Source organism: Pseudophryne corroboree, chromosome 1 (genome assembly GCF_028390025.1).
Source record: "Pseudophryne corroboree isolate aPseCor3 chromosome 1, aPseCor3.hap2, whole genome shotgun sequence".
Classification (NCBI taxonomy): Eukaryota; Metazoa; Chordata; class Amphibia; order Anura; family Myobatrachidae; genus Pseudophryne; species Pseudophryne corroboree.
Window position 1 is genome coordinate 878837013 of NC_086444.1, and position 16389 is coordinate 878853401.

The window sequence follows — 16389 nt, forward strand, 5'->3', positions numbered from 1 at the left end:
GTTTAATTCTCCTTTTTGATAGTGCAGCACCAGTAATGTACAATTTTTTTTGTTCCTGTTTCTCTGGGGGGAAAAAAACATTTCAATTAATTTGAAAAGGATTAAATACTTGCAACCAAATGTAGTGTTGCCAGCATATTTAATATGCTTGTGATTTTCTCTTAAGGTATTGTGAACATGGATTCATCTTACACATCTGTGGCATCATCCACTAATCATTTGGGTACCTTTTCCTCTAATATCTCTGGAGGTCAGATGTATGCACCTGGAGGTGCACCTGCAGCTGCTAATTTCAACAGACAACATTTTTCTCCTCTTAGTTTACTGACCCCGTGTTCATCAGCATCTAGTGGTAAGCAGACAGACTGATGCACGCCCTGTAACTTATGATGGTCAGATCTTTCCCATCCTTAGTTTAGTTACCTACCACTTGTGACTAGTTGAGACATTTTTTGTAATGGATTATCTATCTGCATTGCTATTACATCTGTTTTTAGAGTAAATTCACAAAACGTATGTGAGCTTTTAAGAGCTAAATGCATGTGTTGTTATGTGGTGCTAACTTTTGAGCGGTAACTGTAAAGTGACCCTAAATATTCTGGACAGCTTCCGGAAAAGAAATAGTTGCTCTTTGAACATACCATTCTAAAAACATGATTGTATGGAATTTGTCAATTTCCCCACCCTCTCTCGCTGATGATATAGACTTTCACCTAGATTTTGTAGTGTTACTGCACAGATTTGTATGCATTCAGCCTTGAGAGCGTTAGGGAGCTTTGGGCACTGGTGTCGGAAATGAGACCTAGTTTGCAGTCCTGATTAATCACAAAAGTATTTGACACGGTTGAGGTCAGGGCTCTGTACAAATGAGTCAATTTCTTAATCACTAGACAATGCAAACCATTTTTTGATGGACCTCACTTTGGCACGGGGATGTTATCATGCTAAAACAGAGTAGGCCTATCCCTAAACTGTTGCCAAAAAGGCCAAAGCACACTGATGTCTGAAATGTTATTGTATGCTGTAGCATTAACCCTTCCCTTCACAGGAACTAATGGTCCCAGGTTAAAACCATGAAAATTATTCTAAGACTTTTATTCCTCCTGAACCAAATTTTACAGTAGGCAATATGTTTTTGTCACCAAGCAATTCCCTTTGTATCTGCTAAATCCAGATTCATCCGTAATATTGCGCTGTGATGAATTGTTATTAGTCACTCCACAGAACTTGTTTCCATTGCTTGAGTGTCCAACATCCGTTTGTTTGCTTTACAACACTGCAAGCTGACATTTGGCATTGTACTTTGTGACCTCAGGCTTATGTGCGACTGCTCCGCTTTGCAAACTCCAAACTATTTATCTCCCAACAAAATGTTTTTGTGCTTATGATTTTTCTACAGGCAGTTTGGAATTCTATAGTGAGTGTTTTAACTGAGGACATACAATATTTATCTGCTTCAGCACTGGGCAGCCTGGCCTGAAACACATTCTGTTAGCTTGTGTGGCCGGGATGCAGTCAGGATCCCAGCAGTCAGATTACTATTTGGAATGCCGGAAGGCTGCGGGGGGAGGGTTAGCCAGCATGCTGGGAGGGGGGTAGGTTTAGGCAGCGGGGACGGGAGGTTAGGTTTAGGCACTAAGTGGGGGAAGGGGGGGTTACGGGGATAGGGGAGAGGTTATAGCACCACTTACTCACCCCTGTCGGCTTCTTCGCAATCGGGATCCTGGTGTCGGTATTTTGAACTTCGGGATCCCGCCCGCCAGCTTCCCGTACTGATCCTGTATGGCTTGCTGCTTCATGGCTGAACTGTCGTTGCTTCTAGATGTTTCGGCTTCACAATAACAGCACTTAAACTTTACCGGAGAAGCTCATTTCAGTAACAGAATGGCGGCACTCGGAATACAAATGATTAAACATAGGCAGCTACTTAGACCAACGTTTCAATGTTATAACATTTACCATATATTGAACAAGCGATGATTGCACTCCCACAAGACATGCAGATAAATAAGAGGTCTGGAGAATCACAGATGATGCTTTAGGTCTCCAGACCTGTAATTTATCTGCTTGTCTTGTGGGAGTGCCGCCATTGCTTGTTGGTTACTTATTGTTGTATGGAGGGCACCACAACAAATAAGTGTGTGTGTATGTATGTATGTATGTATATATATATATATGTATGTATGTGACAAAGTTCTGGTTACACCCCTGACTAGAGAGTAAAATATGTTTACTACATTAAAGGTAAAATCTAAAAATTACACAGAGGTCATTTGTCAACAGTCTCTAGGAAATCTGTTGAAACGTGGATAAGAGCAGGACATACAGATGTGTCCTCATACATCTTTGCTGCAGTCAGGCCAAACAGCCCCTCTCGGTGCGCCAAGTCCTATAAGAATCATCTAGCGTTGGGCATCATTTTTTGCCGAAAATGCATCTTAGTCGCAGTACGACTAGGACGCATGAGCAGACTATGCTAATTAAATATGACACTTCTATCTCTGTGTGCAACTGAGTCTCTGAATCTGTTTACAAAGTGCTACAGTGTAGCAGCTGCAGCTTTTTTCCAATACAAGTTATGCTCTGGTCTGTATACAGAATCTGTCACACACAATACATAAGTTTCAGAAATCATATTAATCAGTATGGTCTCCGCATGCATCCAAGTCGCATTGCAATTAAGATGCATTTTCGGCAAAAACAAAAATGCCCTGGACCGGTCACCTCACACATGCCAAGTATCTTGTGCTGAATGGCGTATTAAGGCTAGATGTATGAGGTCACATCTGTAGGTTATAGACAAGTCTTTTAATTGTTTACCATCTAACCTTTTACCATTGGTCCTAAGTTTACAGAAAAGATTAAATGCTTACACATTTTTTAAAGTGACAAAATTGAAAGGTCTTAAAGGTTTGTGTCACTTGTGGTGTTTTCGTGTAAGCTTGTTTGGAGGCATCATGTAGCATTACTGTTTTCCAGATTCTTCAGCACAGTCTGTGTCTGCTGGTGGTCGAGTACAGTCCCCTTCACCTTCAGGAGTTCCTATGGTGTCTGAGAAACCCAACTCTGTGCCTCATGACAGGAAAGTCCCTGTGCCAATTGGAACAGAGCGATCTGCACGGATAAGGCAGACTGGGACGTCCACACCATCTGTCATTGGCAGTAATTTAGCAACTTCAGTGGGGCACAGTGGAATCTGGTCTTTTGAAGGAATGGGAGGCAGTCAAGGTAAATACAAGTAATACGTTTTAGCCATATTTCCTTTACTCCAACCTTGATGTCCCTTTAACCACTTGCCTGGCATGGTCGCATCAGATGTGACCACACCAGGCTGGGCTTTCCCTGACATGGTCGCATCTGATGCAGTGCAGCTCAATTGTAGCCGCGGCTCACTCTCACTTCAAAGAAAAGCCCCGGCCCCGTGTGTCCTGATCACTGTGCTCAACAGTGATCAGGAAGCCCGCAGTGCCTTCCCCATGTCCACCCGGCAGCTATGGTTTGTGTTTGGCTGCATCCTGATCACTGTGGTCCAGTGATCATGCAGCCTGCAGCACATCCCCAGACCCTCGCACCCAGCTCCGGTGGCTCAACGTGTCCTCCTCCTGCCGGCTTCAGCCTCCTGTTAGTGGCAGTGCAGGAGAGGGGGGAGCAGGAAGGGTGTCTGTGTCTCTGCAATACCTCCCATTTACCCCTTTACCGCTCACCTGCCAGTGATGAAGAAAAAAACAAGAATACATGAAAGTAAATACATAAATAATATATATATATATATATATATATATATATAATACTAGGTGCTTCATCTCGCTCTTCACACCGTCACAGGGGCTACGCCCCCTTAATCTTTGCATGCCTTTCTGGGGTTCAATATTTGTATTATATGGAGTATTACCTGCATTCCTTTGTTAGTGGTTAAATATTGCACTAAGAAAGGGCGTGCGATGGTGAAGGAGGCGCAGCCCCTTGCGACGGTGTGAACAGCACCTGCAGGGCACGATGTTCAGAATGTAGCGGGTGCGGGGGGGGACTGCGGATGGGGGAGGGTGTCTGTAGATGCTGCTGGTGGAGGGGTGGGCGGATGCGGGGGGGGGGGGGGGGGGGGAGGTGCTGCGGGTGGGAGAAGGGCAGAGGAGTGGGGGCTGCAGATGGGGGAGGGGTCCGGAGGCACTGCAGGTGGGGGAGGGGCAGAGGTGCCATGGGTGGGGGAGGGGCAGGTGCGGGGATGTTGCGGATGGGTGAAGGGTTCCAGAGGTGCTGTGGGATAGGTAGGGGTTCCGGAGGTGCCGCAGGTGGGGGAGTGGCAGATGGGGAAGGGGGTCCGGAGGCGCTGCAGGTGGTGGAGGGGCAGGGGTGCCGTGTGTGGTGGAGGGGTGGGTGAGGGGGGGACCGTGGATGGAGGCGGGTGTGTGCAGATGCTGCTGGTGGAGGGGGGGCAGGTGTGGGGGGAGACATATATAGGGGGTGGGTGGTGGAGGGGCGGGGGAGTGGGAGCCGCAGGTGGTGGAGGGGGTCTGGAGGCACAGCGTGTGGGGGAGGGGGTCTGGAGGCACAGCGTGTGGGGGAGGGGTGGAGTGCTGCATGTGGTGGAGGGGAAGGTGCAGAGGTGTGGTGCATTGGGGAGGGGTCTGGAGGTGCTGCGGGTACTGTACCTGCCAAAAAGGTAGTTGGAGGGTATGCAGTAACAGGGCCAGGACAGGGGTGACGGGGCCAGGACAGGGGCGACGGGGCCAGGGTAGGGTTGACAGGGCAAGCACAGGGGTGACGGGGCCAGGATAAGGGTGACAGGGCAAGGCCAGGGGTGACAGGGCAAGGCCAGGGGTGACAGGGCACGGGATAGATTGGTATTAGGGACAAAACAGCGGTGACAGACAGATGTGTCTTACCGGAGTCACTGCTGCTGTTCCACTCCAACCTGTTGAGATCTACTGCTGGTGGAGACTTGGCATGGCTGACTAAGGCTGGAGTCCTGCTTCCTCTGCCCATCCGCATCCCTCCCTCCCCCCACTCCTCAGTCACACACCGTGGACCTCGCGCGGCTGCCGGGCACTGTGGTAAAGGGAGACTGGGAGTGACTGGTTAGCCCCCAGGAGATGCTGTGGCTGGAGGGAGGAAGGGGTTATAGCATGCACGCGGCGCGGACCTCGCGGCTGCCAGGCTCTGTGGTAAGGGGAGACTGGGAATGACTGGTTAGCCCCCAGGAGACGCTGCGGCTGGAGGGAGGAGAGGGTCATAGCATGCACGCGGCGCGGACCTCGCGGCTGCCGGGCACTGTGGTAAGGGGAGACTGGGAGTGACTGGTTAGCTCCTAGGAGACGCTGCGGCTGGAGGGAGGAGGGGGTTGGAGCCTGCAAGCAGCGCAGACTTCTGCAGCGCTGCCCACCGGCTAAAGTGTGAGAAGGAGCTGGGCGCACCTCATTGCGGGCGGCAGCGCTGCAGCTAGCAGTGGGGTTGCTGGGGCTGGAGATAACAGAGGCAGTACAGAACCTGCATAGCGGCAGGTGCCCTACAAAACTGCAGCTAAGAAGCGTGGGGTGTGCCAGAAAGTGACGCTCCTCCGCACCAGAGAGCCCCTGCTGAGTATGCTGATGTGGGGGGGTCAAGCACACAGTGAGCCGGTGCCCGTCTGTCTGTACGGCATACTCCCTCACACACACCCATACCTCCCAGCTGTCCCGATTTTCGCAGGACAGTCCCATTTTTGGGGGGTCTGTCCCGCTGTCCCACCCGCAGGCCGCAGTGTCCCGCGGTGGGGGCAGTTGGGAAGCTCCTGTACTCTCTGATCTGCTTAGCAGAGCAGCGATGCAGACGCTGTGCGCATTTAGTGGAGACAGAGGGGGCATCAGGGGGTACGGATTAGGGGGGGTCCTACAGCAGAGCCGGTCACAGTTTTAGGGGCCCCCCGGCTGGAGTATCTTTGTCCCAGCTCTGAAGTTCCCTCGTCCTGCCAGCAACAGCAGCAGCAGCATTGTGCTACAGTCAGCACATGCTGCTGCGTGTTGGCAGGTCTGTGGTGTTGCAGGGAGGCCGCAGCCTCCCTGCTTTCTCCTGCCTGTGCGGGTGTGTAGGTGGGAGCGACCACCCCCTCTGGATTTACCCCTAGCTGAGGGGCCAAAAACCCATTTAAAAAAACAAAACAATTTTCGGAATTTGCATAAGGGGGCGTGGCCACGCGTCCTGCGATTAGGCCATGCCCCCGATCCCGCAGCAGGCACAGCAATGAGATAGGGGCCCCTTGTCTCAGTGTCCTGCGCCCCCCGGACTCATAATCCGCCCCTGGGAGCATGCCAGCAGCTCACAGAGCGCTGGGCATGCCCCCTCACTGACGAAAATGGGGGAGTGGCTCGCGATCGTGTGTCCTCTTGTGAAGCCACGCCCCCTTTCATTGGTCACACCCCCTTTTCGCTGTGCATGTGTCCCTCCTTCTGCCTCAAGAAAGCTGGGAGGTATGCATCCCTGCCTGTGCCATGCCCATACCATCTGCTTCTGCTCCCAGTTTCCTATAGATTTGCCCAGATCTGTGACTCATTTGACTAACTCCGCCCAGTGTTGTGACTCCGCCCAGCGTTAGCAAATGAGGCACAAAGTCACAGATCTGGGCTAATATATAGAAGATATTATAGTGGTTCCCTGGAGTTGGACTCCCAATGTGCTGTAGAAGAAACCAGGTGGACTTCAATTCTTTAGTGCATCATCATGTAAATAAGGGCATAGTTTCAAACTACTACTAATACTTTTTACTACTAAGGGGTGGGGGAGTACTATTAGGATTTAAGACCATTCGGCGGTCTATTGCCAATGGGGGGTGGGAATTTGTTATATTGGGGCCCTATATACACGGGAGGATGAGGGAGGAGTAAAACACCCCGTAGAAATATATTTTTTTTAATTAAAAAATTTGAATATACCATTAAAAATACTTTTTAAATGTTAAGTAATAAAAAAAAAAACACAACAATTTGTGAGCGTTTTTGGGGGTAAAAATCGTCAGTTAAGTGGTTAATACTGTTACTATTTGTAACTCCGATTGTTAATAGTGTTACCATAAGATCCATAGGTCTGCCCCTCAAGTATGTTTAAAAGAAACTTTGCAAAAAGTGACTCTCTTGTCACACAATCATTAACCAATTATACATTGTACATTTGTGTGTTTATAGTGTAGGTAGTGTTCCCTAAAATAATAAAGATCTTTCTCTGCTCCATGTTTGCAATTAGATTTACTGACCACCAGTTAAGATCACAACTGTTCAAATATTGGTGATGCAAGTAGCTCTCTCTTTCTGCATCTCAAAAATGTAAATGAAAATTAATCAGCACTATATTGTGAGATATCAGTGTTGTTTATTTTCCTTGTATCTATTAATGACCGTGCTCTGGGCTGGCTTTTATTTTGAAAATTCTACATAGATTAAACTGTAAGTGCAAATGTAAAAAAACTGATGCAGATCATTTTTGTACGCAGTATTTTTTTTTATTTATTTTTTTAATGCCTTACAAAATGTTAATATTTCAGATAAAGTATCAGACTGGTGCCACGCAGGCATGGGAAATCACATGATGCACAGACCTATGTCTGATCCTGGGGTGTTCTCACAACATCAAGGAATGGAGAGAGACACATCTGGCATTGTACCTGCTTCAGGAGCATTCCATCAACATGTGCCTGCCGGCTATATGGACTTTCCAAAAGTTGGGGTAATAGTCTTAAAAATGTTCCAGCTGTGTACAATAAGTGATTTTCTCTTACATCCTAGAGGATGCTGGGGACTCCAAAAGGACCATGGGGTATAGACTGGATCCGCAGGAGACATGGGCACACTATAAGACTTTTACTGGGTGTGAACTGGCTCCTCCCTCTATGGCCCTCCTCCAGACCTCAGTTAGATTCTGTGCCCAGGAGAGACTGGACACACACTAGGGGGGCTCTACTGAGTTTCTCTGGAAAAGACTTTGTTAGGTTTTTTATTTTCAGAGAGACCTGCTGGCTACAGGCTCTCTGCTTCGTGGGACTGAGGGGAGAGAAGTCAGACCTACTTCTGCTGAGTTAAGGGCTCTGCTTCTTAGGCTACTGGACACCATTAGCTCCAGAGGGTACGATCACTTGGTGCGCCTAGCTGCTTGTTCCCGGAGCCGCTCCGTCAACCCCCTCACAGAAACCAGAAGAGAGAAGCCGGGTGAGTATGCAGAAGACTTCAGTGATGGCAGAAGACTTCAGTGATGGCAGAAGACTTCAGTGATGGCAGAAGACTTCAGTGATGGCAGAAGACTTCCGTAACGGAGGTACAGCGGTCGCGCTGCGCTCCATGCTCCCACACACACACACCAACGGCACTCACAAGGTGCAGGGCGCTGGGGGGGAGCGCCCTGGGCAGCAAGTTACTGAGGTTTTTTAACTGGCAAACCCGCATATTAGAGGTGTCTGGGCACTATGTAGGAGACCCCCGCCAGTATAATAATTTAAATGTGAGCGGGACTACAGCGCGCTGGGAAGGGGCGTGGCTTAGCCGCACAGCTTACCAGCGCCATTTTCTCTCTTCACAGTGCATGCAGAGACGCTGGCCCGGACCTCCACTCTCCTTACAAGTACTGGGAGCAAAATGGGGGGGGGGGCGCACAGTCAATTGGTGCAATATAATACAGCGCAGATATCACATATAATTTTTTTAGTAGTATATGGGCGCTGGGGTGTGAGCTGGCATACTCCCTCTGTGTTCTCTCTACAGGCTTCCCTGTGGGTCTGTCCCCTTTTGCCAGTGTGTGTGTGTCGACATGTCTGAGGCTGAGTGCTCCTCCCCGGAGGAAGTTACTGGGGGCGCAGAGAAGGATTTGGGAGTGGCTCTGTCGCCATAGCCGACTGCTGATTGGGTGTATATGTTGAGTACATTGAATGCAAATGTGGCTTTATTGTCTAAGAGGCTGGATAAATCTGATTCTCAGACACAAACGTGGAGAAAACCCATGGAGGATGCCTTGTCTCAGGTACAGGCCCCCTCAGGGTCACATAAACGTTCCTTTACCCAGATGGCAGATACGGATACCGACACGGACTCTGATTCCAGTGTCGACTTTAGTGAAGCCACTTTACATCCAAAATTGGCAAAGAGTATTCAGTACATGATTGTGGCTATTATAGATGTTTTACATATCTCTGAGGAACCTGCTGTTCCAGATACAAGGGTTTGTTTATTTAAAGGGAAAAAGCCTGAGGTGAAGTTTCCCCCCTCTCATGAATTGAACGCTCTTTGTGAAAAGGCTTGGGAGTCGCCTGACAAAAGGTGGCAGATTCCCAAGAGAATTTTTATGGCATATCCTTTCCCCTCTGACGACAGGGAGAAGTGGGAGTCATCTCCCAATGTGGACAAGGCTCTGTCCCGACTGTCCAAAAATGTGGCGCTTCCGTCTCCGGACACTGCTGCCCTCAAGGATCCTGCGGATCGCAAGCAGGAAACGACATTACTACGGGTGCACTCCTCAGTCCTGCCGTGGCGTCGGCATGGGTGAGTAGTGCTATTGCTAAGTGGGCTGATAATTTGGCATCTGACATGGATACCCTTGATAAGGATAACATTCTTTTGACTCTTGGTTATATCAGGGACGCTGCAGCTTACCTAAAGGATGGGGCGAGGGATATTGGCCTCTTGGGATCAAGGGCCAATGCCATGGCAGTCACGGCCAGGAGAGCGCTGTGGATTCATCAATGGAATGCTGATGCCGACTCCAAGAAAGCTATGGAAGCTCTCCCTTATAAAGGTAGTGTCTTGTTTGGTGACGGCCTCGCTGACCTGGTCTCTACCGCTACTGCGGGTAAGTCATCTTTTCTTCCTTATGTTCCTGCACAACAGAAAAAGGCACCCCATTATCAGATGCAGTCATTTCGGCCTAATAAATACAAAAAAGGAAGGGGCTCGTCCTTCCTCGCCTCAAAAGGTAGAAGAAGGGGAAAAAGGTCGCCTGCTGTGTCGGGCGCCAAGGACCAAAAGTCCTCCCCCGCCTCTGCCAAGTCCACTGCATGACGCTGGGGCTCCCCTACGGGAGTCCGTACCGGTGGGGGCCCGATTCCGATTCTTCAGTCAGGTCTGGGTTCAATCGGGTCTAGATCCTTGGGTCTTGAACATAGTGTCCCAATGGTACAAACTGGAGTTTCAGGAGATGCCCCCCCCCCCGCCGATTTTTCAAATCAGCCTTGCCAGTTTCTATTCCAGAAAGGGAAGTAGTAAATGCTGCGATACAAAAGTTGTGTCAACAGAGGGTCATTGTCCCGGTTCCCCCGTCTGAACGGGGGGAAGGGTTCTATTCGAGCCTCTTTGTCGTGCCGAAGCCGGACGGCTCGATCGGACCGATCCTGAACCTAAAATCCCTCAATCTGTACTTGAAAACTTTCAAGTTCAAGATGGAATCTCTTCAAGCTGTGATCTCCAGCCTAGAGGGGGGGATTTTATGGCGTCAGTCGACATAAAAGATGCTTACGTACATGTCCCGATATATCCTCCTCATCAGGCCTTCCTGAGATTTGCGGTCCAGGATTGTCATTACCAATTTCAGACGTTGCCGTTTGGGCTTACCCTGGCCCCAAGGGTCTTCACCAAAGTGATGGCGGAAATGATGGTACTCCTACGCAAGCAAGGGGTCACAATTATCCCGTACTTGGACGATCTCCTCATAAAGGCGAGATCAAAAGAGCAGTTGCTGAGGAATGTGGAACTCTCCCTGACTGTTCTGCGACATCATGGTTGGATTCTAAATTTATTTGTTCCAGGTCAAGGGACCCCCAAGCCAGTGCGGTGGACGCCCTGGTAACTCCGTGGGTGTTTCAGTCGGTGTATGTGTTCCTTCCACTTCCTCTCATTCCAAAGGTGTTGAGGATCATAAGACGAACAAGGGTTCAGGTAGTACTCGTCGTTCCAGATTGGCCACGGAGGGCCTGGTATCCGGATCTTCAGGAATTGCTCATAGAAGATCCTTGGTCGCTTCCTCTCAGAGAGGACCTGTTACTGCAGGGGCCATGCGTATTTCAGGACTTACCGCGGCTTCGTTTGACGGCGTGGAGGTTGAAAGCCAAATCCTAGCTCGTAAGGGTATTCCCGGGGAAGTCATCCCCACTCTCCTTAAGGCTAGAAAGGAGGTCACGGCGAAGCATTATCACCGTATTTGGAGAAAGTATGTGTCATGGTGTGAAGCCAAAGAAGCTCCTGTGGAGGAGTTTCACCTGGGTCGTTTCCTCCGTTTTTTGCAGGCAGGCGTAGATGCAGGCCTGAAATTGGGTTCCATCAAAGTGCAGATTTCGGCTTTATCTATTTTCTTTCAAAAAGAATTGGCCGCTCTTCCTGAAGTTCAGACTTTCGTGAAGGGAGTGCTGCATATCCATCCTCCATTTGTGCCACCCGTGGCACCGTGGGTTCTGGACGTGGTGTTACAGTTTCTTATGTCTCATTGGTTCGAACCTTTGCGAAAGGTTGTGTTAAAGTTTCTCACTTGGAAAGTGGTCATGCTTTTGGCCTTAGTGTCCGCCAGACGGGTTTCAGAATTGGCGGCTTTGTCTCACAAGAGCCCATATTTGATTTTCCATGTGGATAGAGCGGAATTGAGGACTCGTCAACAATTTCTGCCGAAGGTGGTTTCTTCGTTTCACATAAACCAACCTATCGTGGTGCCTGTGGCTACGGATGCTGTGACAGTGCCAAAATCTCTTGATGTCGTGAGAGCTTTGAAAATTTATGTCGCCGGAACGGCTCTTGTTAGGAAAACGGAGGCTCTGTTTGTCCTGTATGCTTCCAACAAGATTGGAAATCCTGCTTCCAAGCAGACTATTGCACGCTGGATTTGTAATACGATTCAGCACGCTCATTCTACGGCTGGGTTGCCATTGCCGAAGTCCGTAAAGGCCCATTCTACCAGGAAGGTGGGCTCATCTTGGGCGGCTGCCCGAGGGGTCTCGGCACTTCAGCTGTGCCGAGCAGCTACGTGGTCGGGTTCAAACACTTTTGCCAGGTTCTACAAGTTTGATACCCTGGCTGATGAGGACCTCGTGTTTGGTCAATCGGTGCTGCAGAGTCGTCCACACTCTCCCGCCCAGTCTGGAGCTTTGGATTCCCCAGCATCCTCTAGGACGTAAGAGAAAATAGGATTTTAATACCTACCGGTAAATTCTTTTCTCCTAGTCCGTAAAGGATGCTGGGCGCCCATCCCAGTGCGTACGGTTACTTGCAGTTGTATTGTTGGTTGTTGTTTTCGGTTACACGAAGGTTGTGTATCGGTTATGTTCAGCTTGTTTCTGTTTTTCGTTCATACTGTTATCTGGTATTCCTGCTGATCCAGTTGTACGGTGTGTTTGTGGTGTGAGCTGGTATGTATCTCACCCTTAGTTTAACAAAAATCCTTTTCCTCGAAAATGTCCGTCTCCCCTGGGCACAGTTCCTATAACTGAGGTCTGGAGGAAGGGCATAGAGGGAGGAGCCAGTTCACACCCAGTAAAAGTCTTATAGTGTGCCCATGTTTCCTGCGGAACCCGTCTATACCCCATGGTCCTTTTGGAGTCCCCAGCATCCTCTACGGACTAGGAGAAAAGGATTTACCGGTAGGTATTAAAATCCTATTTTTCTATTGAATACAAGTTAGAGATTCAGCAAATTTAGTGTTCAGTTTAGTTGTTGCATTTTAACAGCTAAATGAAATGAAATGTATGTTTTGCAGGGCATTCCGTTCTCAATGTATGGAAATGCAATGATTCCTCCTGTAGCGCCAATGCCAGATGGTACTGGTGGACCAATTTACAATGGACCTCATGCTGCTGATCCATCTTGGAATTCACTCATCAAGATGGTTTCAAACTCCACAGAAAATGGGCCACAAACAGTAAGTCTCGGGTTACAGCTTTGTTAATATTACGCCTAGATTGGTATTTGATAAGGATTGTGTCTCCCATCCCTATGGTTGGTTTTAGTAGTACTGTAAGCTGCTTTTATGCTAACCTAAAATTATGTATCGGATTCTGAAGATGGTAAATGTACAGTTATAGCACTTAGGGGGTTCTTTGCGTCATGTAACAATCTGTACTTTAATTATGTATATTTTTATTTACCATTGTAGAAATAAAATATACATCACAGGACAAACGAACATTTAGCAAAAACTATAAATGATGTTTAAACCAAAGTATGGCGGAGGTCATGGGAAAAAGTCCAACTAGTAATAACTAAAAATGTATTTGAGTATTTTCTGCAGCATCCAGAAAGGAACCTGGACATCACTAGATATATAAAACTTTAGCCTTTTTAAGTAAAATAGTGATCAAATGCAGATAGGGTAGGGCACATGAAGAGATGCAGAATGTATTAATACAAAGTGAGTTGCCAACATATGACCTACATAAAGTGCAGACTACATACATCAGTTTGTGACTAGTGTACTGACTATTCAGAATGTCTTTGTTTTAACAGAAAGGTAGTGAATACACATCCTGAAGAAGTATAATTGAGGATAGTTCCAATCCTTACGTGACCTGTATTTAGTTTAATTGTGTGTAACTTGCATATATTCACTGCTTAGTAACACATTAATTTTTCTGCAGGTATGGACTGGAACCTGGAACCCCCACATGAACAGTGTACACATGAACCAGATGGGTTGATTTGGATTATCTCTCTAGCATGGAAAGTCTTTCCGCGAATAGGGAATATAAAAACACAATACCACAATAGATTAAACTAACTGACCTTTTTCTGTGACCGTTGTGATCGCCCAGTTCCCATCACCATAAATCTCACTATAGTTATCCTTCTCCCACCTATTTTATTTTGTTCCTTTTTCTCTTTTGCTTTTTCTTTTGTTCCCCCTCCAAACCCTTTCTTTTCTTTATGGACATGAACTTTTTTTTTGTTTTTTTCTTGAAGCTGGTTGGTTTTAGTACTGTAAGCTGCTTCTGAGCAAACACAGAAAAAAATTAGCAAAATTATGTAACTGATTCTGAAGTTTTAGAATGGCAAATAAATGTACAATTGTTTACATAACCGAAATGGCTAAGCAGAGAATTCAAAAAGTCAGCATAGAAGCTCTACATTATGTAGACTTAAATTAATGTGAGATGTACCTTCATATTCAGAAATCTGGATGTTTCCTTCATACATTAAACTATTAATAAGCATAACTTTTCTACTTGTGTAATTTAAAATTATGTTGGTGTATCTTAATTTTTGTGGTCCTCGATGCAGGCAACAGGTACACTAATTTGTATGGTGACTGTTAGTGATGTGCATCGGACATTTTTCGGGTTTTGTGTTTTGGTTTTGGATTCGGTTCCGCGGCCGTGTTTTGGATTCGGACACGTTTTGGCAAAACCTCACCGAAAATTTTTTGTCGGATTCGGGTGTGTTTTGGATTCGGGTGTTTTTTCAAAAAACCCTAAAAAACAGCTTAAATCATAGAATTTGGGGGTCATTTTGATCCCATAGTAGTATTAACCTCAATAACCATAATTTCCACTCATTTCCAGTCTATTCTGAACACCTCACAATATTATTTCTCTGACGTCCTAGTGGATGCTGGGTACTCCGTAAGGACCATGGGGAATAGACTGGCTCCGCAGGAGACTGGGCACTCTAAAGAGAAAGATTAGGTACTATATCTGGTGTGCACTGGCTCCTCCCTCTATGCCCCTCCTCCAGACCCTAGTTAGAATCTGTGCCCGGCCAGAGCTGGATGCACCTAGTGGGCTCTCCTGAGCTTACTAGAAAAGAAAGTATTTGTTAGGTTTTTTATTTTCAGTGAGATCTGCTGGTAACAGACTCACTGCTACGAGGGACTGAGGGGAGAGAAGCAAACCTACCTGCTTGCAGCTAGCTTGTGCTTCTAAGGCTACTGGACACCATTAGCTCCAGAGGGATCGAACACAGGGCCCGACCTCGATCGTCCGTTCCCGGAGCCGCGCCGCCATCCCCCTTGCAGAGCCAGAAGACGAAAGAACCAGGAGAAAATCGGTGGCTGAAGACTCCGGTCTTCAATAAGGTAGCGCACAGCACTGCAGCTGTGCGCCATTGCTCCCACAGCACACCACACGCTCCGGTCACTGGTGGGTGCAGGGCGCTGGGGGGGGGCGCCCTGGGCTGCAATATGTATACCTTTTTGGCAAAATGCACATAATACAGTTATAAACTGTATATGTGCCTAATCCCCCGCCATAAATATTATTAAAAAAGCGGGAGAAGCCCGCCGCTGAAGGGGCGGGGCTATCTTCCTCAGCACAGCCAGCGCCATTTTCTCTTCACCGCTCCGCTGGAAGGACGCTCTCCCCTGCAGTATACACTACGAGAAGGGTAAAAAAGAGAGGGAAAATGGATATGGAATAGAAGCGCTCAGCACTCACTGACATCTTTGAAAAAGTCACGGGTCACGTGACGAAACGCGTCAGGACTCCTCCCCTATATGCCTCACTGACTGATCTTTGTTTCTGACACTCTCCGTACGGCTCCGTTACATTTCCCACGGGAGCAATCAGCACGGCGGCCAGGACAGGACAAAGCCGAACTTCCTCTCCGCACAGCGCCAGTGGTTAACCAGCAGTCTCTCTCCCCCACATACCCAACGGACGACGCCAGTCCAGGGAGATCGAGGCGTTCCACTAAGGTGCACATCTCTGCAGCGGGTTCTTTATAACAGCAGTTACACACCTGTCCTTCCCTACAGACTGCAACGGGCGGTGCACGCCCAGGGATAGCAGGTTTAACAGTGGGACCCCGGCCAGCACGGCCAGTGCTTCTGAATTCTGCAGCTTCATTTGGGCTTTCTGGTTTCACCCGAGGACGCTCGGGACCAGCCAGCCTTACCGGAGAGGTAATTAATTATTTCACTATCACCTGTCATTGGCTCCTGGAATTCTGAGACGTTACAGAACATAGCTCTTGAATATAGAGCCTGTGAGTGCATTCTACATACATTATTTCTTTTCTCAACATTTAACAATTGTGTCTGAGTATACATTCAGCATTGTTGAATAGATAGCTTGAACATTTGATTGCAACAATTGTTACCACTATATTGCTGCTAGTTATCTAGCTGACACCTGCAATCTGATGTGAATGTAGAATAGCTCTTGGTAATAGAATTGCAGTGAGGATAAAGGGTTTTTATGTTAGATATAGATCTGGTTTATTGTACAATTTTTACTGTATCATAATAAATTTATTTTTATTTTTAAAAAAATCCCCATGGACACTTTGGTTGTTATTTAATTTTAGATCGCAGGGTCAGTGAGTGCTGAGCGCTTCTATTCCATATCCATTTTTCCTTAGTTTATCAGTCCAGGAGTAACACACTACTCCTTATAGAAGCGCACACACTTCTGACACTTGGGATCTTATTTCCAAGTTATAAGTTATTTTGCTTAATTTATTAGAGTAA

At 47.6% G+C, this 16389-nt stretch overlaps 1 protein-coding gene across 5 annotated transcripts in view; it reads left to right on the forward strand.

Annotated features, from left to right (window-relative positions):
• The window catches only part of ANKRD17 (ankyrin repeat domain 17), a 405562-nt gene extending 391422 nt beyond the window's left edge, over positions 1-14140 (forward strand). For all 5 annotated transcript variants that reach the window (XM_063920092.1, XM_063920091.1, XM_063920095.1 and 2 more), the window contains 5 exons: positions 167-352; positions 2980-3228; positions 7511-7692; positions 12688-12849; positions 13565-14140. In XM_063920092.1, the coding sequence (XP_063776162.1) occupies positions 167-352; positions 2980-3228; positions 7511-7692; positions 12688-12849; positions 13565-13624 (839 nt within the window). In that variant the 3' untranslated portion in view covers positions 13625-14140. The remainder of the gene's footprint in view (positions 1-166; positions 353-2979; positions 3229-7510; positions 7693-12687; positions 12850-13564) is intronic.
• The last annotated feature ends 2249 nt before the right edge of the window (positions 14141-16389 follow it).